Source organism: Hyla sarda, chromosome 11, assembly GCF_029499605.1.
Source record: "Hyla sarda isolate aHylSar1 chromosome 11, aHylSar1.hap1, whole genome shotgun sequence".
NCBI classification, from domain to species: Eukaryota; Metazoa; Chordata; class Amphibia; order Anura; family Hylidae; genus Hyla; species Hyla sarda.
In genome coordinates, this window is record NC_079199.1 from 60311664 (window position 1) to 60337457 (window position 25794).

The 25794-nt window shown below is 40.8% G+C and overlaps 1 protein-coding gene across 3 annotated transcripts in view; it reads right to left on the reverse strand.

The window, feature by feature from the left end:
• Positions 1–25794, reverse strand: part of FMN1 (formin 1) — a 529863-nt gene that overhangs the window by 41840 nt on the left and 462229 nt on the right. For all 3 annotated transcript variants that reach the window (XM_056545728.1, XM_056545726.1, XM_056545727.1), the window contains exons 15-16: positions 22386–22478; positions 133–184 (exon numbers count right to left, since the gene is read on the reverse strand). In XM_056545728.1, the coding sequence (XP_056401703.1) occupies positions 133–184; positions 22386–22478 (145 nt within the window). The remainder of the gene's footprint in view (positions 1–132; positions 185–22385; positions 22479–25794) is intronic.

Here is a 25794-nt window from a genome sequence, read left to right on the forward strand (position 1 = left end):
GGCATTATTATCCAGGTTATCAGAATTTTGAAATTTTTGTTAAGACTTCACAAACAAAGGTCTCACAGTTTCTATTAAAGGGAAAGCAAAATGAAAACTTATTTGAGCACAAGGAACAATATTAAAACATACCTGATGTGTGCTTTACTTAAATTATTCTCTTCAGTTTTATATTCGTCTTTGACTGAAAAAAGAAAATATATAGATATTATAAAATAATAAAATTAATGATTGGTTCAAAATCTAATACTGTTGCTGGATGATCCACATCACCACCCACTACTTCTGATACAAATTGGTGCGCCATGTGTGGTTGACATGGGAGACACTGCAGGTCAATGTTGCTTGGGTGCATTAAACAGCTAAGAAAAAGCAAGCTAAAAAAAAAAAAAAATCTTGCCCACAATTTGCCAATAGAAAATGTTTTAGACCATGAAGTCATGTGGAATAAAGCTTCTATGGTCTGCTGAAACAGAAATAAAGCATTTTTATGGACAGGGCAGTATCCACAGAAAGGGTACCTTTCATCACAAAAAACTTTTGATATATTATAGATTAATGTATGCAGAATAACTTTCCAATAGCATGTTATAAAAAAAAATGCTTCTTTCTATTTAATTTTCCACTCTGAAAAAAATGACCACTAGGGATCTCCCTACCGGTCCTGGCCGCAAGCCCTTTTTTTTTTTTTTTTTAAATAGATTTCAGACTCATGCTGGAGTCCTAAATCTCAGACTGCAGCCGGGACACAGACAAGCTCAGCACTGCTCCCTGCTGAGGAGCAGTGCTGAGCTTGTCTGTGTCCCGGCTGCAGACTAAGATTTAGAACTCCAGCATGAGTCTGAAATCTGTCAAAAAGGCTTGCAGACAGGACTGGTAAGGAGACCCTTAGTGGTCATTTTTTCAAAGTGGAAAATGTAATAGAAGCAATTTTTTTATTTTTTATAATATGCTATTGGAAAGTTTTTCTGCATACATTAATCTATAATATATAAAAAGTTTTCTTTGATGAAAGGTACCCTTTAAGGAGTAACTTTCAAATGATTTATACTGCACTAGTTGAGAGCAGAATATACATTGAAGAACAAGCTGAAATCTGTGATATATAATTTTATGTGATTTGAAGTAGGATTTATTAGTAAAAAGAGTAAATTTTGACCAGACAGTGAGTCTTGCTTACTCCACCCACTCAGAATGATTGACCATTGACCAACATTGCCCATTCACAAACTGATAGAGAGAAAGCTGTCAATAATTAGAGGTGGGTGGAGTAATTTGTACCCTCAATGACTCCCCTACAAATTATAATTTTTCACTCAGAATTCCTGCTCCAAAGTCACTTAACCCCTTAAGGACTGAGCCCTTTTTCACCCTAAGGACTCGGCCATTTTTTGCAAATCTGACCACTGTCACTTTAAACATTAATAACTCTGGAATGCTTTTAGTTATCATTCTGATTCCGAGATTGTTTTTTCGTGACATATTCTACTTTAACGTAGTGGTAAAATTTTATGGTAACTTGCATCCTTTCTTGGTGAAAAATCCCAAAATTTGATGAAAATTTTGAAAATTTTGTATTTTTCTAACTTTGAAGCTCTCTGCTTGTAAGGAAAATGGATATTCCAAATATTTTTTTTTTATTCACATATACAATATGTCTACTTTATATTTGCATCATAAAATTGATGAGTTTTTACTTTTGGAAGACACCAGAGGGCTTCAAAGTTCCGCAGCAATTTTCCAATTTTTCACAAAATTTTGAAACTCGCTTTTTTTCAGGGACCAGTTCAGGTTTGAAGTGGATTTGAAGGGTCTTCATATTAGAAATACCCCATAAATGACCCCATTATAAAAACTGCACCCCCGAAAGTATTCAAAATGACATTCATTAAGCGTTTTAACCCTTTACGGGTTTCACAGGAATAGCAGCAAAGTGAAGGAGAAAATTCACAATCTTCATTTTTTACACTCGCATGTTCTTGTAGACCCAATTTTTGAATTTTCGCAAGGGGTAAAAAGGAGATCATTTTTACTTGTATTTGAAACCCAATTTCTCTCGAGTAAGCACATACCTCATATGTCTATGTAAAGTGTTCGGCGGGCGCAGTAGAGGGTTTAGAAGGGAAGGAGCGTCAAATGGTTTTTGGGGGGCATGTCACCTTTAGGAAGCCCCTATGGTGCCAGAACAGCAAAAAAACCCACATGGCATACCATTTTGGAAACTAGACCCCTCGGGGAACGTAACAAGGGGTAATGTGAACCTTAATACCTCACAGGTGATTCACGACTTTTGCATATGTAAAAAAATAAATACATTTTTAACCTAAAATGCTTGGTTTCCCTAAAGTTTTACATTTTTAAAAAGGGTAATAGCAGAAAATACCCCCCAAAATTTGAAGCCCAATTTCTTCCGATTCAGAAAACACCCCATATGGGGGTGAAAAGTGCTCTGTTGGCGCACTACAGGTCTCAGAAGAGAAGGAGTCACATTTGGCTTTTTGAAAGCAAATTTTGCTCTGGGGGCATGCCGCATTTAGGAAGCCCCTATGGTGCCAGGACCGCAAAAAAAGCCCACATGGCATACCATTTTGGAAACTAGAGCCCTCGGGGAATGTAAAAAGGGGTTAAGTGAACCTTAATACCCCACAGGCGTTTCACGACTATTGCATATGTAAAAAAAAATAAAAAAAATTTACCTAAAATGCTTCTTTTCCCAAAAAAATTACATTTTTAAAAAGGGTAAAAGCAGAAAATACCCCCCAAAATTTGAAGCCCAATTTCTCCCGAGTACGGCGATACCCCATATGTGACCCTTAACTGTTGCCTTGAAATACGACAGGGCTTCAAAGTGAGAGCGCCATGCGCATTTGAGGCCTGAATTAGGGATTGCATAGGGGTGGACATAGGGGTATTCTACGCCAGTGATTCCCAAACAGGGTGCCTCCAGCTGTTGCAAAACTCCCAGCATGCCTGGACAGTCAACGGCTGTCCGACAATACTGGGAGTTGTTGTTTTGCAACAGCTGGAGGCTCCGTTTTGGAAACCGTGGCGTACCAGACGTTTTTCATTTTTATTGGGGAGGGGAGGGGGGCTGTGTAGGGGTATGTGTATGTGTAGCGTTTTTTACTTTTTATTCTATTTTTTGTGGTAGTGTAGTGTAGTGTTTTTAGGGTACAGTCGCACGGGCGGGGGGGGTTCACAGTAGTTTCTCGCTGGCAGTTTGAGCTGTTGCAGAAAATTTGCTGCAGCTCAAACTTGCAGCCCGATACTTACTGTAAGCCTCCGCCCATGTGAGTGTACCCTGTACATTCACATTGGGGGGGACATCCAGCTGTTGCAAAACTACAAGTCCCAGCATGCGCTGACAGACTGTACATGCTGAGAGTTTTAGTTTTGCAACAGCTGTAGGCACACTGGTTATGTATCACGGAGTTTGTGACCTTACTCAGTGTTTCAAAACCAGTGTGCCTCCAGCTGTTGCAAAACTACAACTCCCAGCATGTACGGTGCATGGTGTAAGGTGACTGCTGGGAGTTGTAGTTTGCAACAGCTGGAGGCACACCGGTCGTGAAACACTGAGTTAGGTAAAAAAAAAAAACTCTAAGTTTCACAACCAGTGTGCCTTCAGCTGTTGCAAAACTACAACTCTCAGCAGTCACCGACAGCCAACGGGCATGCTGGGAGTTGTAGTTATGCAACCAGCAGATGCACCACTACAACTCCAAGCATGCACTTTAGCTGTTTGTGCAAGCTGGGAGTTGTAGTTATACAACAGCTGAAGGTACACTTTTCCATAGAAAAAATGTGCCTCCAGCTGTTGCAAAACCATAAGTCCCAGCATGCCCATAAGGGAATGCTGGGAGTTGTGGTGGTCTGCCTCCTGCTGTTGCATAACTACAGCTCCCAGCATGCCCTTTTTGCATGCTGGGAGCTGTTGCTAAGCAACAGCAGGAGGCTGTAACTCACCTCCTGCTGCTGCTCCATCGCAGGCTGTCCCTCGCCGCCGCCGTCGCTCCTGGGGCCCCGATCCCAACATTGACGCCGGGGATCGGGGTCCCCAGCACCCGGGGTCGTCTTCCCGCACCCGCTCACGTCCTCCGGAATAGGGGCGGAACGGGTGCGGGAGTGACGCCCGCAGCAGACGCCCTGATTGGTCGGCCGGTAATCCGGCCGACGAATCAGGGCGATCGTGAGGTGGCACCAGTGCCACCTCACCCCTGCAGGCTCTGGCTGTTCGGGGCCGTCAGAGACGGCCCCGAACAGCCAGTAATTCCGGGTCACCGGGTCACTGGAGACCCGATTGACCCGGAATCGCCGCAGATCGCTGGACTGAATTGTCCAGCGATCTGCTGCGATCGCCGACATGGGGGGGCATAATGACCCCCCTGGGCGATATGCCGGGATGCCTGCTAAACGATTTCAGCAGGCATCCGGCTCCGGTCCCCAACCGGCTAGTGGTGGGGACCGGAATTCCCACGGGCGTATGGATACGCCCTGCGTCCTTAAGGACTCGGGATGCAGGGCGTATCCATACGCCCTGCGTCCTTAAGAGGTTAAACCTAATATGAAAGAATTCAGAATCTCTCTGTCTATCTTGTCACCTAGCAGGTTTGCTTTAAATAATTGCATCCAGATATGCTTTTACTTAAATGAGGTTATCCAGCAATAGAAAAACAGAACTATTCTCTACTAGAAACATTACCACACCTGTCCACAGGTTGTGTGTGTCATGACAACTTGGCTTCAATCACTTCACTAGAACTAAGTTACGGTTAGATGTTATGAAATATTATATTTTTCAATGTACAATATCAAAGATTTGAGTGTATAATGCTTAATTGATATCATGTACAAGTTACATTGTTGGATATATCTATAAATTGTCTGTTTTTTGCAATGCAATGCAAGTGAAGTGGAAACCCTCCATAGCCATGCACCCCTCCCTGTTCACAGGAGGTTTTTAAACTGATAGTGGATCCTGCATGTCACCCAGTCAGAGGCTATATGCCCAGCAGAGTGAGTAGAGTGAGCTTGTTAGTGTCCCACCCAAAGTAAAGCCACCTCCACATGGTGGATGGGGGACACGTTTTGACCCAAAAATGCCCTAAGAACATACATTTTTTTGACCAAGAGTGCTGCTGCAACCTTCTATTTGTATACTTTGTATTTGTCATTGTGGTGTGCACCTGTGTATTAGTAACATATGCTGGCTGTTTTTCTGTGTGTTTTTTTTTATATTTAGAACCTGACACAGTACAACAATGTTTCAGTACACATGGAGGGTGGGGATATTGGTCAAAAAGTTAACTATGGCCCAGATTTATCAAATGTGTGATGGAAAAAGTGGGGAGATTTTCCCACAGTAACCAATCACAGCTCAGCTTTCACTTTACCAGAGCTCGTTAGCTGAGCTGTGATTGGTTGCTGCGGAAAAATCTCTCCACTTTTTCTATCACACAGTGATGCACAAGTAGCATACAATCAAGAAAGGCTACACCCACAATCTTATGTATACTATGCCAGTCTATAAATGAGGAGGATTGTACTGGTAATGATCCATATATATGTATGTGTGAACACTCCATAATAATGGACACACCTTCAATTATCATATATACACCCATGACTATAGTATATAGGTTCAGACATGAGATCATTAGGGAGAAAAGGCTTAGAAAGGCTGAAAGAAGCTGAGAAAGACACTGCCATCTTGACTGGATGCACCATTTTGAGAGTAGTAACAAGGCCCTTTACAAAAATAAATCCTAAAATGACGAATGATGAAGGAGGATGTCCAAGATGGTGAGACAAGGCTACAGATATTCAAAGCCCATGACTTACACCAAGGACAGTCAACATCATTTTTATGTAATGTGTCATTTTCCAAGAACACAAATATCCCTTTTTTTTTTTTTTTTTTTGTAAAGATAAGGGTAAGAAGTCCCTCCATCATGAACCTCAAAATATTCAAGAGTATAAGACTTTTATCAGTTGCAACCTGCAGACAAATGCGATATTTAAGATGTAGATGTAAATTTTTAAAGAAATCAGTTCTGTTTTTTTAAGCGCTGGATAACCCCTTTAATATGTTACGCTGATGATTATGTGGCAGCAGGATATCTTTTTAAATCTCCTAAAGCGATCAGGATACAGAATTGCCTGAAACCCAATTGACTTGCATAGGACTTCAGGAAAATCTGTATCCTGATCGATATATCCATATGAAATTAATATCCTGATTGGGCTACTAAGTTGTCATAGGATTAAAACTAATATCCTGCTGCCACACCATGAAAGTTAAGTCCCAATGTCTTGTTCAATTTGGAGTTTTGCCAAGTATGTGCAACACTGTGAGGGTGCTGTTGACTTCCTCATTGGCAGTCCCAAAACCTTGTCTGGCCTCATAAGAACACAGCAAAGATGAATTAGCTTTTAGGCATATTATTTTGTTTTAAATGAAATTTGGAAGAAAATTTACATGATAATACTGGCCCTTCCTGTATTCGTGTCCAGTGCACAACTTGTTCTGTTCCTCCAAACTGATCATAACTGATCAAATTTCTTCAGTCCATTGGCATTAGGCTCCTGCCATCAGCTATTAAATCTTTGGTCGGCACCAAGTACGCCAAGCTGAATAGAATCATATTTTCTGAGTAATACTGGCTTTTGACATTGCTTTAAAAGCCAGTATTCATGTTGTTGCCACTAAGAATGAACCAAGAGTACTGATGTTCCTTATGCTTCTTATCACCAAGTTATATATCATGTATGAGCCTATACAAAATATCATACATTTCTTTATGCTAGCATTAAATGCATGAGCTACATGGTGGTCTATTGTGTATCTATCTCATTAAATGTTCCTTTTGAACAGTATAAAGTTTTTTGTATTGTTTTTAAAGGACCTTTTTTAAAGGGGTACTCCATTGGAAAACATTTTTTTTTAATCAACTGGTGTCAGAAAGTTAAACAGATTTGCAAATGACTTCTATTTAAAAATCTTAACCCTTCCAGTACTTATCAGCTGCTGTATGTTCCAGAGGAAGTTCTTTTCTTTTTGAATTTCCTTTCTGTCTGACCACAGTGCTCTCTGCTGACACCTCTGCTCATTTTAGGAACTGTCCAGAGTAGGAGCAAATCTCTATAGCAAACCTCTCCTACTCCGAACAGTTCCTAAAATAGACAAAGGTATTAGCAGAGAGCACTGTGGTAAGACAGAAATGAGATTCAAAAAGAAAAGAACTTCCTCTGTGGTATACAGCAGCTGGTACTGGAAAAATTAAGATTTGTTTTTATAGAAATTAGAAATCTGTTTAACTTTCTGGCACCAGTTGATTTAAAAAAATATATATATTCCAGGGAAGTACCCCTTTAAAGCAATAATTAAACATCACTTTAGAAAATTGATATTTTTGAAAAATAAAATAAATAAAAATGGATTAAAAGCACAATGTTTAGTATGATGTGTCTGAAGAAAATGTTGTATAGGTTTGCTTTGGATTGACCGTGCTTTTAATAGAGATTAGAGTTGACACATAATCATGCAAAAATTCCCACACAGCCATGATCAACATTTACTAAAACTTATATAATCGTGGCATCACACAATTCAAGTTATGCAAACTTTGGATGTCAAATGACATATAGCTATTTGATCAGCCAGGAGCAATGCATGCTGGGGCAAAGGAGACCCCTCCAATACTTTTTACTCCACTACAAGAACTTCCAAAATTTTATAAATAAGTACATTACTGAAGGAATCATGTTTGTACTTGGATGTCTATTGTTTTCGATGTGAAAAACCTCCACAAAAAACTGAAAAACATAGTTGAAAAATCAGCAGTGGTTAAAAAGTGTCACTAGAGTACCACACTGTCATTGAAAATTCATAATTCTCACTGTAATGTATAGAAACAATTCAAAAATGGGTGCAAACTTAAACCTTTTTACATTATACTTTTGCTAATTTTAAGTTTTTTTTAAAGGGTAGCACCCATTTTTACCCAGGAAGAAAGTGTGGTGGATTGTTTCTATTGTCTGCTCGTGTATCTGGGTGGAGCTGCAGCCCTGGTGTGGTTGACTGGAGAACCATTTTCCTGCTGTTTCACGAGTTGTGCCATTCATTGCACAACAATAATAGGGGAGTAATTCTAATATTGTTATATCACACTCACATTATTGAGGGATCTACACAAGGGAGTGCTCTGTGTACATATATGTTTTCACTGTAATGTATGTACTTTCTGGTTGCTGCAAGTAATTTATATAAAAAAATATCCCAACAGACAAGTATTATGTATATAACAGGTGTGACCATGATTTCCTACACATAGCTTTTATGGCCACCAGGAACTAGGATGGGTTCACCTGTTCTTAACTTTCATTGACATGACATATCATTTCAAGAGTACAAAAAGACCAAGAGGCCTATCCAGTTTGCCCCTGAGATAAGTTACTGGTGATTTTTGCACAAGGTTCTTTTAAAGTCATAAATAAAAACATTCTAAATGTTTATTTTATTATAATTTTTTATTTTTATTTATTTTTTGCTACCTAGGTTTTCATTTTGACAAGGCTTACTCATGGAATACAGCTTTGTGCAATCTTTTTCCCTGATATGCCAAAGGGACTTTTCCACTAAAATCAATGGTCTGTCCATTTAATGCCTAGATGAGTCACATGTACCTCCAGGATCAATGCTGTTCTTTATAGCCAACCTCCACTTATAGATGAGGGTCCCAGCTATCTATTTACACAGAATGCACTCTAAATATTTTTATTTTATTTAAGTAGACTTATACAGCAGACCACACCTTGAAGTTGTAAAATATCATTTATGTAAGAGGGGGGGGGGGAGGGCTTTAGAGGTGGGATGGCTTCTTCTAGCACCATCATGCTGCCTTTCTCAATCTAAGAACATTTCTCTGTTTTTCTGGCAAGGAGATCAGAAACTCCACAAAATAAACTATTCCCTGACAGTTGCTTAGCAGGACCTGGAACTACATGAACAGGTTCTTCAGTAACTTGTACTTCCAACAAACTGCTACAAGGTGCTTGAGCATGATATGCATGTTTCACAATTGTAAAGATCAGCATCTTCTCCACTTGCATGCCATCTGTCTAAGAACATCTCTCTACAGCACACTTCAAATGCTATTTACGTGTAGGTTGCAACACTGCCAGAACATGTTGTAACAATATGATTCTAATAAAATAAAATAACCTCAGAAGAGGAACGGGATGAATTATAAGACTGTAGGGGCTTGGAAAAGCAGTGGAGTGGCAATCACTAGAGAAGGCAGAGTGTGCCAGAGATTTTAAAAAGGGAAATAGTACTGAAGTATTAAATCATGAGAGTGGAAGGAAATGTGAATCTGTTAGTAATATTCAAGCATGCAAGTGAAAAATTTGCCATCTCCAAAGCCCATCGTAAAGTGTGGACAAGCAACTCAATAAGGTATTTTTAATAATTTCATATTTATGTCTGGTTTACATTACACGAACATTCTTAGATGCTTACATTAACTCTAAAGTGATAAACCATAAAACGTTCATACAAGTCTTGAGTCTGGGCACCTTGTAGAACAACATCCTGAAACTCTGATCCAGAAAGGTCCTATGACCACCACCAATTCTTACAATTGGATACAGCACAATTTCAGACTATATCTACCAAAACTTACCTAACTTGTCAATCAGCCTATGACAGTTTGCGTCATCCTGACACGAGGACGCTGCCGGTATCTGCAACTGCCGGGCACAGGAGAAGCGCTGCAGTCCACTTAACCGGAGCCCACCATCATCCGCGCTGCAAACTTGTGAGACGGCCGAGTCTCCAGCAGCCATAGGCGTGCATGCAGGGTGTGCCTGAGGCTCTATCACCTCCTTGCTGCAGCCCTGACCGGAGGAGCGGTGGTCGGAGCACTGAATTGGGGCAGTACACAGGCATACAGCCTCCAGCCATACACTGTATATGGCTGAAGGCTATATGTCTGTGGGGGAGCTATACTGCACCTAATGTGGGGGAACTATACTGCACACCTAATGTGGGTGAACTATTCTGCACACCTAATGTGGGGGAACTATACTGCACACCTAATGTGGGGGAACTATACTGCCAACCTAATGTGGGGGAACTATATTGCCAAGCTAATGTGGGGGAACTACACTGCCAACCAAATTTGGGGGAACTACAACCTATACTGCCAGCTTAATGTGGGGGAACTATGCTGCCAATCTAATGTGGGGGAACTACAACCTAATGAGGGAGAAATATACTGCCAACCTAATGTGGGGGAACTACAACCTAATGTGGGGGAACTATACTGCCAGCCTAATGTGGGGGGAACTACAGCCTAATGTGGGGAACTACATTCTAATGTGGGGGAACTATACTGCCAACCTAATGTGGGGGAACTATGCTGCCAACCTAATGTGGGGGAACTATACAAAAATATTAAATTGTACTGTTCTGATCCCTATGACTCTTATTTTTTTGTTAATGATTCTCTGGTTAGTCAGTCACCCTAATGTTTTAGATTAGCGGCTTTAATGATAACAGCTTTTGTCTATTTATTTTATATAATTCCTCAGCCATATACATTAAGGCCCAGATTTACCATAGTTTGTAGAGCTTATTTTCACGTATATTTGGCGCAACTCCGCTTATTAGCAACTTTTCTTTGTTTACATCCCATCGCTCATTTTGACATCTTGCTCACGTAGACGTTTTTTCACTTTCCAGTGCACCCTGATTTATCAACTGCGACTGTTGCAGATCTAGGCGCATCTGATTAAAAAGCTCCAGGAATCTACACCAGCTTGAACCTTGCTTATATTTCTTCTTTACTGATTTACGGCGGGCGGGAGATGTGTGGTGTGGGCGGGTAGGAGACAAGGGGGGGGGGATGTAAATCAGTGCCCCTGTCATTAAGTGAGGGTAGCTGGGATAGAATCAGATGTAGCCCTGGCAGCTTCAGAGTGATGCCAGCCCAGGCTCCTTTAACATACATCAGCGCTGCAGAGTTTTTGGAGTCCCTAATGTAATTTCACATTTCCCGCTGAGTCCCGTGATTGGCCGGGACCGAGCAGCCAATTACGGGACCAGGCGCGAAATTTGATATTACAGTAGGGACTAAAACTCCGCAGCTCTGTTATATGTTAAAAGGAGCAAGGGCTGGCATCCCTCTGCAGCTGCCCGGGACTCCTGCAGATGGGCTGGGAGATGTGCAGGAGCCGCCCCTGCCATCCCTCAGTGCTGCGGTAAACATGGAGGGATGGCAGGGATGGCTCCTGCACATCCCCCAGCTGCAGTGTCATGGCAGCTCGGGCTCCCTTTGCTATGGCGCTGTGGAGTTTACTGTCATTTCAAATTTCTCGCCGGTTACTTCCCAGCGGGAAGTCTGAAATTACAGTGATTTTCTGATCACCACCGGCCAGGCAGTGGAGCGCATTACCGCTCAATTCCCTGGCTTGCACAACTACAACTCCCAGCATGTCCTTACAGTAAGGACTTGCTGGGAGTTGTAGTTGTGAGGCGGGGGGCGTATGACAAACTTGTCACCTGCCCTCTGTTGCACAACTACAACTCCCAGCTTGCCCTGCTGGGAGTTGTGGGGCGGGTGACAAGCTTGTCACCTGCCCTCTGCCGCACTATTACAACTCCCAGCATGCCCTTACTGTGACTGTGCCCATGTGTAGTCTGTGTAGTCATGCTGCTGGGGGGGGGGGGGGGGTGTTGTCAGGTGACAAGTTTGTCACTCACCTGCACATCTCCCGCGCCACATGACTACAACTCCCAGCATGTCCTTACTGTAAGGGCGTGCTGGGAGTTGTAGTTGTGCGACACGGGAGATGCGCTGGCGGATGACAATAAATGTATTAACCTATTTTACTTGTTTTTTTTCTCATTTCAGACCCATGTATCCTGTGGACTACTTCGGATTCGGTGGACTGCATCGATGATCAGCTTTTTTTTCTTTCTGTTTAACGTTAATAAAATTGTTAATGCAGGCTTGTGGGGGGGGGGGGGGGGAGTGTTTTTTTGGAATACATTTTTTTTATTTATTATTTTTATATATTTTTTTCATTTAATTGCCAGGCTTAGTAGTTGAAGCTGTCTTACAGACGGAGTCCATTACTAAGCTGGGGCTTAACATTAGCCACAAAAACAGCTAGCGCTAACCCCCAATTATTACCCCAGTACCCACCGCCACATTTGGCTGAAAATAAAAATAGAGGGAACTCTATGCGTTAATTTTTTTAAATATTTAATTATTTATGCAAAAAAAAAAAAAAAAAGCATAAGGTTCCCCCTATATTTATTCTCAGCCAAATACCAACCAAGCAGCAACAGCCTGACGTTAGCAGGGTGGGAGAGGACCAATGTTACTGGCCCTCCCCAGCCTAAATAACGCCAGTCTGTTACCACCAAGGCCGTGGTGCGCCATTTTTGAAGCACTGGGCCTGTTGGCACCGACTCCTCTCAGCACCCCTGTGGTGGTGGTTACCGGGGTAATAATTGGGGGTTAGCGCTAGCTGTTTTTGTGGCTAATACTAAGCCTGGCTTAGTAATGGACTCCCTCTCCCACTACTAAGCCTGTAAAAGTAAATAAAAAAATAAAAAAACACAATACGTTTAAAAAAAAATGTATTCCAAAAAAACACTCCCTCAAAAGCCCTCGTTAACCATTTTAACATTAGACAAAAAAATAAATAAAAAAAAACACTGGTCACCGTAAAAAAATTTAACACACACACACACACACATATTATATATATATATAATTCTAAGCTGCAAATTGGTGTTCTGAAGTCATTTATTGGTTTTTGCTTATGTGTGCTAAAAAATGGTATTCAAAAGTGATTTATTGGTTTTTGCTTATTTAAGCCAAATTTATCAACCCCCCCCCCTGTGATAGTATGATAAATGTGCCATACATAAGCAAAACTGAAGCAAAAAAAAAATGCCCACAGAACTTGCTTACCAAAGCAACAATGATAAATGTCCCCCTAAGAGTTTATTTCTTCTTCCTTCATGCTGTATTTTTATTTCATTTACTCATTCGTTTAGTCTCAGTCAGACCCATTTGTGTCGCATTTTAAAGGGGCAAATGGCTACCTACTGATAGTTTAGATTCAAATACAGATTGTTCTGATTTATTGTTTTAAACTTGCATGATACTACATATTGGGTTTACTGAGTGCAATTCACATAGTGATCATGAGCAAATTGTGCAGGTCTGTTTATGTATGTGTGCATGCAAGCAATAGTGTGTGTGTATGTGTGTATATATATATATATATATATATATATATATATACACACATACATACACACACACACACACACACACAGGGTAGGCAGCACAACCTCAGGGATACAGCTGGAGTAAACAGGGGTGCAAGCGATGACTGTGGTCCCAGTCGCAGACCGTGTCCATCGATATAAACTCCAAAGAAGTCGCAGCACACTCAGGTAGCATATATTGCTAAATATTTGAGCTTTATTGGCCCATGTTATTACATTTTTCATTTTCACGGACCACTGTTCTAAAAATTTGTCAGACACCTGTGGGGTGTAAATACTCACTGTACCCCTTATTACATTACATGAGGGGTGTAGTTTCCAAAATGGGCTAAAATGTGTGTGTGTGTGTGGGGGGGAGGGGGTCCATTGTTCTTGCACTATGGGGGCTTTGTAAACACACGTGGCCTTCAATTCCGGACAAATTTTCTCTTCAAAAGCCCATTGTTGCTCCTTCTCTTCTGAGCATTGTAGTGCGCCAGGAGAGCACATTACATCCACATATGGGGTATGTTCTTACTCACAAGAAATGGGGTTACAAATTTTGGGGGGCTTTTTTTCCTTCCTATTTTCCCTTGTGAAAATGAAAAATTTAGGGTAACACCAGCATTTTAGTGAATTTTTTTTTTCATTTTCCCATCCAACTTTAATGAGAATTCATCAAACACCTGTGGGGTGTTAAGGCTCACTATACCCCTTGTTACATTCTGTGAGGGGTGTAGTTTCCAAAATGGGGTCACATGTGGGTATTTATTTTTTTGCGTTTATGTCAGAACCTCTGTAAAATCAGCCACCCCAGCAAATCCCTGCAAATCACCAATTTAGGCCTCAAATGTACATAGTGCGCTCTCACTCCTGAGCCTTGTTGTGCGTCCGCAGAGCATTTTACGGCCACATATGGGGTATTTCCGTACTCAGGAGAAATTGCGTTACAAATTTTGGTGGTCTTTTTTCCTTTTACCGCTTTTGAAAATAAAAAGTATGGAGCAACGCCAGCATGTTAGTGTAACATTTTCTTTTTTTTAAACTAACAGGCTGGTGTAGCCCCCAACATTTCCTTTTCATAAGGGGTAAAAGGAGAAAAAGCCCCCCAAAGATTGTAGTGCAATTTCTCCCGAGAACGGAAATACCCCATGTGTGGCCCCAAACTGTTTCCTTATAATACGACAGGGCTCCGAAGTGAGAGAGCACCATGTGTAAGTGAGTAGGAAATTAGGGATTGCATAGGGGTGGACATAGGGGTATTCTACGACAGTGAAACAGGGTGCCTTCAGCTGTTGCTAAACTCCCAGCATGTCTGGACAGTCAGCGTCTGTCCGGAAATGCTGGGAGTTGTTGTTTTGCAACAGCTTGAGGCTCTGTTTTGGAAGCACTGCCGTACAATACTTTTTCATTTTTATTTGGGGGGGGAGGGGGAACAGTAAAGGGGTATATATGTAGTGTTTTACCCTTTATTATGTGTTAGTGTAGTGTAGTGTTTTTAGGGTACATTCGTATGGGGGGGGAACCTCCAGCTGCTTCAAAAGTACAACTCCCAGCATGTACTGACAGACCATGCATGCTGGGAGTTGTATTTTTGAAACAGCTGGAGGCACACTGGTTGGTAGACCTTCAATTTGGTTCTGTTACTTAACTCAGTATTTTCCAACCAGTGTGCCTCCAGCTGTTGCAAAACTGCAACACCCAGCATGTACTGATCGCCGAAGGGCATGCTGGGAGATGTAGTTATGCAACAGCTGGAGGTACGCAACTACAACTCCCAGAATGCCGAGACAGCTGTTTGCTGTTTGGGCATGCTGGGATTTGCAGTTTTGCAACATCTGGAGGGCTACAGTTTAGAGACCACGGCACAGTGATCTCCAAACTGTAGCCCTCCAGCTGTTGAAAAACTGCAAATCCTAGCATGCCCACAAAGCAAACAGCTGTCTGGGCATGGAGGGAATTGTAGTTTTGCAACATCTGGAGGGCTACAGTTTAGAGACCACTGTATAGTGGTCTCAAACTGTAGCCCTCCAGATGTTGCTAGGCAACTCACTGGCTTCCGTAGGATTCAGGGAGCCGCATCGCTGTCCTCTTCTGCCGCCTATCACCGCCGCCGATCGCTGCCACCACCGATGGTTGTCTTGGACAACCCCGATTCCTTTTTTTTTTCCGGGTCACCGGAGACCCCTATGACCTAGAATTGCTGCAAAGCGCCAGTGTGAATTCACCGGTGACTTGCGGCGATCGCCGACATGGGGGGTCATATGACCCCCCTGGGCATTTGCGCGGGCTGCCTGCTGATCGATATGTCTAGGGACAGAGTACCCTCCACTGCATTCACTGAGGAAAATGAAATGCCAGGTGAAATACAGCGAGATAAGGTAAACTCCCCAGTACAGGTCACCTGTCTAACCCAGCAAGAAGTACAGTGCCGCCTACAAAAAATCAAAACAGACAAATCCCCAGGTCCAGATGGCATTCACCCCCGTGTTCTAAAGGAATTAAGTAATGTAATAGACAGACCCCTATTTTTAATATTCAGGGACTCTATAGTGACAGGGACAGTTCCCCAGGACTGACGCATGGCAAATGTGGGGTCAATATTTAACCCCTTAATGACCAAGCCCATTTTCACCTTAAGGACCAGGCCAATTTTATTTTTGCGTTTTTGTTTTTTCCTCCTCTCCTTCTAAAATCCATAACTCCTTTATATTTCCATGTACAGACCCATATAAGGGCTTGTTTTTTGCGTGACCAATTGTACTTTGTAATGAAACCTCTCATTTTACCATAAAATGTACGGCGAACCCAAAAAAAATTTGTTTAGGGAGTAAATTTAAATGAAAACCAAAATTTTGCACATTTTGGAGGGTTTTGTTTTCACACTGTACACTTTACGGTAAAAATGATAGGTGTTCTTTATTCTGTGGGTCAATACGATTAAAATTATACCCATGGCTAAATACTTTTATATTTTTGTACCGCTTAAAATCTAAAACTTTTTGTACAAAATCAGTAATCTAAAATCGCCCTATTTTGACCACCTATAACTTTTTCATTTTTCCGTATATAGGGCGGTATGAGGGTTCATTTTTTGCGCCGTCATCTGTACTTTTTTTAGATAGCACATTTTCATATATAAAACTTTTAGATCATTTTTATAATTTTTTTTGAATAAAATGTGACAAAAAAGCAGCATTTGTGAACTTTTTACATGTTTTATGTTTACGCCATTCACCGAATGGGATCATTAACATTATATTTTGATAGTTTGAATATTTACGCACGTGGCAATAACAAATATGTTTATTTAAAAAAATTACGCTTTTTGGGGGTAAAATGGGAAAAACTGACAATTTATTTTTATTGGGGGAGGGGATTTTTCACTTTTTTTTACTTTTACATTTTTCAAAATTTTTTTTACACTTTTTATGTCTCCATAGGAGACTATCTATAGCAATCTGCTATTGCTAATACTGATTGCTAATACTGTGCAGTGCTATGCATAGGACACAGCACTGCTCAGTATTATCGGTGATCTTCTGCTCTGGTCTGCTCGATCGCAGACCAGGGCAGAAGACCCCGGGAGACAGCCGGAGCTAGGTAAGGGGCCCTCCGGCTGTCATGCTGGATGATTGGATCCCCGCGGCAGCGCTGCGGGTGACCCGATCATGCAATCAAAGTGCCGCAATGCCGTAGATGCCGTGATCAGTATTGATCACGGCATCGGAGGGGTTAATGGCGGACATCCGTGAGATCGCTGATGTCGGCCATTACCTGCGGGTCCCCGGAACCTGCCGTGTATGACGCGGGCACCCTTCCGATGCTCGCGGTCATACACAGGACGTAAATGTACATCCTGGTGCAGGAATTCCCGCCAAACCAGGACATACATTTATGTCAGTGGTCATTAAGGGGTTAAGAAGGGGTCAAAAGGTGACCCTGGGAATTATAGACCTGTTAGTTTAACCTCGGTTGTATGTAAATTGTTTGAGGGTTTCCTAAGAGATGCTATTTTGGAATATCTTGAAAAATATAAATATATGACCCCGTATCAGCATGGATTTATGAGGGATCGATCTTGTCAAACTAACCTGATCAGCTTCTATGAGGAGTTGAGCTCCAGACTGGACCAAGGGCAATCGCTGGATGTCGTATATCTGGATTTTTCCAAATCATTTGATACGGGGCCACATAAAAGTTTGGTGCATAAAATGAGAAGGTTTGGGCTGGGGGAGAATGTGTGCAAGTGGGTAAATAACTGGCTCAATGATAGGAAACAGAGGGTGGTTATTAATGGTACTTATTCTGATTGGGTGACTAATACTAGTGGGGTACCACAGGGGTCCGTCTTCGGTCCTGTCCTATTTAATATATTCATTAATGACCTTGCAGAGGGGTTGAATTGTAAAGTAGCAATGTTTGCAGATGACACTAAACTCTGTAAAGCCGTAAACACTATAGAGGACAGTGCACTGTTACGAATGGATCTGGATAGGTTGGAGGTTTGGCCTGGGAAGTGGCAGATGAGGTTCTACACTGATAAATGTAAGGTAATGCACATGGGGAAGAAAAATCCGGGCTGGGATTATGTATTAAATGGGAGAACACTTGGGACGACTGACATGGAAAAGGACTTAGGAGTCTTAGTTAACAGTAAATTTAGCTTTAGGGACCAGTGCCAAGCAGCTGCTGCCAAGGCAAATAAAATCATGGGGTGCGTCAATAGGGGCATAGATGCCCATGACAAGGAAATAATTCTACCGCTGTACAAATCACTAGTCAGACCACACATAGAATACTATGTACAGTACTGGGCACCAGTGTACAAGAAAGATATAGTGGAGCTGGAGAGGGTTCAAAGACGGGCAACCAGAGTAATACGGGGAATGGGAGGACTACAGTACCCAGAAAGATTATCAGAATTAGGGCTATTCATTAGGGAAAAAAAAGTCTTAGGGGAGACCTAATAACTATGTATAAATATATCAGGGGACAGTACAGAGATCTCTCCCATGATCTATTTATACCCAGGACTGTATCAATAACAAGGGGGCATCCTCTATGTCTAGAGGAAAGAAGGTTCTTTACTGTAAGAGCAGTGAGACTGTGGAATTCTCTCCCAGAGGAGGTGGTCATGGTGAACTCTGTAATAGAGTTCAAAAAGGGTCTGGATGCATTTTTGGAGAGTAATAACATTACTGGTTATGTATACTAGATTTATAGGGACAGAAGGTTGATCCAGGGATTTATCCTGACTGCCATATTTGGAGTTGGGAAGGAATTTTTACCTCTAGTATGAGGGTTTTTTGCCTTCCTCTGGATCAACTCAACTCAATAATGACTTATTAGGGTTATAGGTTGAACTTGATGGACTCTGGTCTTATGAACCTTATGAACTATGTTACTATGTGACCCCTTTAACTTCATATTCGTCCTCAAACGAAGATACAATGCACAGACAGTGTGGATAGGGGCATTGACTTCCTAGAAGACTGCATCACCATCTGAAAACAATGTATGGACCATGAGATGTGTTGGTCCCTAAAATGTCCAGATACTTGTGAGATGTTACATAAATTTTAAAGATTAATATCAATTTTAAAAGTACTATAATATTGTACCCATACAGTAACCCTCGCCATGCTTGACAGATGGTGGTGTCAGCAAAGGTTTGGCTACTGCTCTGTCATGGATAACATCTTAGCGAACAGTCATGCCTGAACTTTACAGATACTGGTGCCCTTAAACTTTTATTCATCTCTATTCAAATGCTTAAACTATTCAATATATTAGTGGCACACTAAGAGGTGGGGGAAAGCAGTGCATGGAGAGTTGTGTGTCACTTTGTTATTAGTTGAAAGAAGACACATGTCAATCAAATTCAACCAAGGAGGGGAAGTAAGTGGTATGGGTGAATGAGGTGGAGTTGATGTGATACTATTTTTCTGCACATGCATTAATAATATTAATATATATTTTTTGACTGTATCCAAGTCTGTTTTGAAGCCCTCAACCGTTTTCGCTGGGACCAGCTCTTCAGGTAGACTGTTCCATAAATTCACAGTTTTAATGGTAAAGAAGGCTCTACGTCCCTAAAGACTAAACTTTTTCTTTCTTCAAAAGGAGGGAGTGCCCCTTGTCTCTTGAAGTTGTTTTACCTGGAACAAATTTTACCCCCTTTTTTGTATGGGTCATTTATATACTTAAATGAGTTGATCATATCCCCCTTAAACAGCTCTTCTCAAAACTAAAATGTAATTATTTGAATCTTTCCTCATAGGTAAGATGTCTTGTGCCTATTATTAGTTCAGTTGCACATCACTAAACTCTTTCTAGCTCTAAAACATCCCCTTTATGAACCAGTGCCTAAAACTGAACAGCATATTCCGGATGAACCTGTACCAATGCATTATAAAGCAGTAGTATTATGTCCCTGTCCTGTGAGTTAATCCCTCTTTTGATACATGACAATACTGCTGGCCTTTGAAGCAGCTGCCTTACATTGCAAGCGGTTCTTTAGTCTATGATCTAGTACAGATCAATTACACCCAGCTCCTTCTCTACCAGTGACTCTCCCAGTTCAACTCCACCTTTGACATATGATGCATGTCGTGTTTTTTTGTACCAAGATGCATAACTTTAAATTCATTCACATTGAACATCATTTGTCAAAGTAAGATTGTAGCACATCTTCCAAAGACTGTACCATGCTACAATGGTTGGTGTTCCCTACACCGATAGAAACAGAAATGTTAATCTCACTTTCTTCATCATTAATAAATAAGTTAAACAAACATGGGCCCAGTACTAAATCTTGGGGTGTACCACTAATGACTGGGAACCAATCAGAATGCACGTCCCTTAAGACAGTTAATCCAGTTACAAACAAAAGTTTCTAAACCTATTATTATTTATAGGTCCTACATGCTCTGTCCTTGTTTTTATATAAAAAAAAAAAGGGGGCAGGGGTTTGTTTTGCTTTTTGGCCACCTGACTTTCATTGTGAATTTTTGCTGCTATTATTACACTTTCACAGATTTTATTTGTAAGCTCTATGCAATGTTTAAAGGCTAAAGAGGACCCCTCTGATTTGTATGTTTAAATGCTTTTTCCCTTAATGCCCATTTTACATCAGTTATCAGCCATGTAGGATTTAGCTTTAATTGTCAAATCTTGTTCCCCAAAGGGATACATTTAACAGTATAGTTATTTAGTGTTGATTTGAAAATCTCCCATCCATCATCTGTATCAGTATTTGACAACAAATTATCCCAGGTTATGTCTTGAAGTGCAGCTCTTAGCCCAGGGAAATTTGCCTTATTAAAATATGTTCTTACCCTCCAAACATGGCTTTGTTTTCAACAATTGCATGGTTAGAAATAATCACACCTAAAATAGCACTTTTTGCGATTTTCACAAACTGGCTTATAAAATTATCCTGCAATAAATTTCTAAAACAATCCATGTCTGGATAGTTAAGATCTCCTATTATTACAACTGTACCTGCCTGGGCAGGACCCCCTATTTGTGTATGCAGCTGACCTTCTCAGTGGTGTTGGGGGGTCTATAGATTACACCAAAAATATTAATCTCAGTGTTTACCTTCCTTTCAATCCAACAAGGATTCCACATCCTCATAATCATCATATCACTTCTTACATGGAGACATACTCCTCCCCCTTTCCTATTCAGCCTATCCTTTATAAACAGTGTAAACCCGTGAAGATTGACAGCCTAGTCATGTGAGGAGCCTAGCCATATATCAATGGCAATAACTACATCAATGTGTTCCTCAAGGCCTCAAGCTGCCCCATTTTGTTTGCTAGACTTCTGGCGTTTGTGAACAAACTCTTTAGGTGCCATCTAGATTTACACATTTATAATCAGTAATGGGGCTTACTTGAATTATTGTGGGTACATTTGTTTTTACTGCTGGTTTGTTACACATGGATCTCTGTTTCCACTGCTATTAAACTCCCTCCCACAGATGTCTTCTTCCCCCACCATTATATTCTGACCACTCTCTAACCTATCTGCCACATTGTGTGCTTGATTTGCTGACCTCTCCATCCTCCACATAAATAGTTTAAATACTCTGCCACCCCTTCTAGTATTTCTAGGATTCTTTCCCCCAGCACAACATACCCTCTTCCCTTCAGGTGCAAATTATCTGCAGAATACAGTTTGTACCCAAACACTTCTCCTTTACAACCTGTACTGGTGTATCTTCAGCTCTCCCATGGAGATTCGTGGAGGGGGGGTGTAGACAACCGCTCCATGCATTGGTCAACATTGCTCTGTGCATGCTGGGCAGGATATCAGGGGGTCCCAGTGTTTGGACCAAACCCCCATGTCCCCATCTGTCCCATTTACTTCCTGTACCCCCTGCGGATAGGGACTAAGTAGTTTAGTATCGGAGCTCCTATTCAAGACATGCACTTTTAAGCCATGCCATTTATTAGTAGAGATGGGAGAATTTTTCAAAAATGAAGCAAACTTTGTCACAGTGTAATCCAAAGTGAATGTGCAAAAATGAAAATAAAGACTAACAACGTGAATGGGCTACTGCTGCTACCCATTGGAGCTGTAGCAGTCGAGGCATCTGATGATGGTAAGCCATGGCAAGCTGGCTGCATAGCTCCTTTTAACAGAAAGAAAATTTTACAATTGTGCCTGGTTTCCTTCTACAAAAAAATTGCCACATGGCAGAGTGCCATAGAGTTAAAATTAAAACCACCACCTGACCAAGCCCTTCCTTAATTGCCTACATTCAGCAGCAGTGTCGCCATCACCTGTTCCTGAGCTGATCATACAAGCAGGCCTACTCCTGTGTCATTTTGCAGATGTTCTGGCTCTACCTCGGCTCGACTCTTTATCTCTTATAGTGTCACCACTACTCTCTTGCTCTAATTACCTTACCTTATTACTGGGAGCACTTATAGGAAGGGTCCACTCTCAAGTTTTCTTTTCTTTATTTGTCATTATATTTACTACGTCTCTGAATAATGCTAGGGAATACATTGGAACTTTATAAATAATGTGTATACATATCAATACACATACATTTCGTACAGTAATGGTCTCAAATTCTTACCTTTCTCAATAAATTCTGTCATTCTGTCTTTAAAGGGTTGGAGATGGTCCTCTGGGGAATCTCTCATTACCACATTTGCTTGTTTTTCACACACTATGGAGAAAAAAAAAAAGTGGAGTCCTTGAAGGGTGGCATTCAGAACACTGATTATGGGGATAATTAATTAATGAATCTGAGGCTATACAATAAAGTGCTATATACACACAGTGTTTGGTGAAAATCCTGCATCAAACATTTTCCCTTGAAAGAGACTGTGCATAATAAAAAAAATAAAAAATAAAAAAAAATAACCACATACTCCTGTCACATAATCATCATCACCTCCACAGGTTCTTCGTCCTTCTGCCATGTTCTCTTCTATCTTGTACTGCCGAGATGCACTAACACATGTACTGCATGTAGCAGATACAGAGCAGGTCCTGGCCGTGTAGTCCTCGAGGAGTACAGATTTCCACAACACAACAGCAATAATTGCCCGACCAGAAGGAGCAGATCTAATGTTACATTTTTGCTTTATAGAATATAGATCAGGTAATGAACAATTATGAAGGGGGGGGGGTGGATGTACAGGGCCGAGCAGATTGTGCAGAAGAGTGTACCAAAGGGCTAGAGATGGCCCTGTTCACCAAATCTCTTAATTTGCATATTTAGATTTTTGGGCATAACTCTGGAACAGAGTAAAGTAAGAAAAAAGTAAACAACATTGGAATCAGCATCATCCACACTATCACCCACTACCAGCAGGTTGGTGCAGGTGATGTTGGTGACATATTCCCTTTAAATATATTTAGCTCTTCTCTGGTAATCATATCAAGAGTTGACAAAATGGGATTCAGAACCCTTTCTTTGTAGGGGTTACCTGTACTCAAATTGGTTAGGGCACTGAGACAACTATTGGAAGGAAAAGGTAAGGTGCTCCTCACCCTAAACTAGACTACTTTGAACTGGATTTCCTCCCTAGGGACAGAAGTGGGGCTAGCTGGAATATTTTTCAATGTTCACATCCAGCACAATGGTAGAGAGAAATACAGGCAATGACTCAAAATTGCATAGAAACATCTTTTATGGGGATGGTCTTCTCAAAGAAAATGGCCCCTATGAATGATATATGGTGGACCGAAAATCTACCACACAAAATCTCATCTGGATAAGGGGGGTAGTCTTTTGGAGAGGTTTGGAAGAAGATTTTTGTGCATAAATATTGTGAACCAGTGCAACATTAGAAATTGTCAGAAACACACAGTCATATGTGACAAAGCTTTAAATTAGTAACATAGTAACATAGTTCATAAGGTTGAAAAAAGACCAGAGTCCATCAAGTTCAATCTATATCCCTAATGAATGCCTACTGAGTTGATTTAGAGGAAGGCAAAAAAACCCTCATACTAGAGGTAAAAATTCCTTCCCGACTCCAAATATGACAGTCAGAATAAATCCCTGGATCAACGTTCTGTCCCTATAAATCTAGTATACATAACCAGCAATGTTAATACTCTCCAAAAATGCATCCAGACCCCTTTTGCACCATGACCACCTCCTCTGGCAGAGAGTTCCATAGCCTCACTGCTCTTACAGTAGAGAATCCCTGTCTGTGATACAAACACAAATCAGAGAATCATAACCACAGCTCTTCCTGGATCATTCTCACAATGATGTCACATTTAGAGACATATGGTGTAATGTTCAAAAGCAGCTATTGTAAGTTAACTAGCAGGAGAGAAGTGTGGTAGTCAAGTTTAGCCCCAGAGACTGTGGAATCAACAGTACAAATATTAGAAGATAGTGTTTACTGAAACTACAGATACATAATCAAACAAACTACATTTTTTTAATGATATATTATAAATAATAAAGTTCATCTATCATTTAGAAACACTTGACATCACACATCAAGTTTTGATGACTGGTCATAGTCTTAGTCATGAAACTCTTGGTCATTAGAAACAATGGGGGGGGGGGGAGTGAGGAGTAGCACACTTCACACCCTGGCTCACAACAGTCTACGGCACATCTAGTGAGGCTGTGAAGTGCGCTACCACACACCTTTCCCCATGTGTACTAATGATTGGTGGGGGTCTTATCTTATCACTGAGGCCCATATCAAAACTTTTGACATATCTCATGTCAGGGACACTTTCAGTCAAAAAGGTACCGGTAATCTAAATATCAGAAAAAACTATTTCACATTTAAAGTTTTGTGTATCAGCCTGGTAAAACCAAACTCGGCTCATGCTGTACTGATCTGATGACAGAAAATCAGTTTTAGCATTTTCCAGCTGAGACTCAAGACCACATTTTATAATTTAATGTCCATTTAAGTGTTCTTGTTCATATTTTGATTGCCAAAGTCTATACTTCACAGACGTTCCTTCTTTTGCCTCTAAAATTAAGTCATGCATGATCTCATATTCACTTGTTTCTTTGATCTATGGACCATATTATGTACACTAACTAAACAACCTCATCTATGTTATTTAGACATTTGATAAGAACCAAAAAATGCAAGAACCAAGGAACTGAAATAGATCTGGCAGCTCATTTGTTCTTGTTGAAGAAAATTCCATTTGACAGTTCTCGTAAATTTTAAGACTTATGGAGGTTTCTGATTGTTTAAGTGTATGCTCCAGTCTTCAAGTTTCTGTGTGTGTGTAATTTCTTAAACATTTAAAGATACTGATAATGCGATATGTAGGACCACTACAAGTATAGTAAACAGCCACTAATACTGTAGTTGATGCTTTGTGCTTTTCTCTCTTTTTCAGTTTGTGAGTGGAAGTAATTATGTGTTTATTATTATCTTAAGATGACCCATACTAATCAGGAGTGTGAGACACTAATTGAGAGTGGCGGCCATAACCATTTGCTGCATAGAGCATTGGAACTAGACCAGTGTCATGTTAGGGCAACCTTCTAGAGGAGAGGTCAGGAAACTCAAGAGGATAAGAACACGGAAGGGTCCAGGTTATGCAAACAAATCTCCAATTTCTGGAAGATCAAGTAAGCCTTTAAATTTCCTCTTGTAAGTGGTTTATGCTTTGGTAGCCCCAAAGTCTGCAGTACATATAGAGCAAGATATTTATTAAGTATTGTTTTTATCTTGGGTGCTGCACAGTTAAAATTAGTGACAAAATTATGACTATAATTCTTATTGGATTTTTTACTGTTTTTACATTTGTCGATTGTAAGGTTTGTGATTTCTTTCTCAATATTATTAGCAGCGTTTTTTTCAATTATCAAATCCTCTTGTCGCTGTACCTTAGCCTGATTGAAAGCTTTATTTAAAATAGATTTTGGGTAATTTTTCTCTCTAAAGCGACTCTGTAGAATACGGGATTGTTCCAAGAAATCAGTATTAGATGTACAATTTTTCCTGATGCGCAAATATTGCCCATAGGGCACATTGCAAACC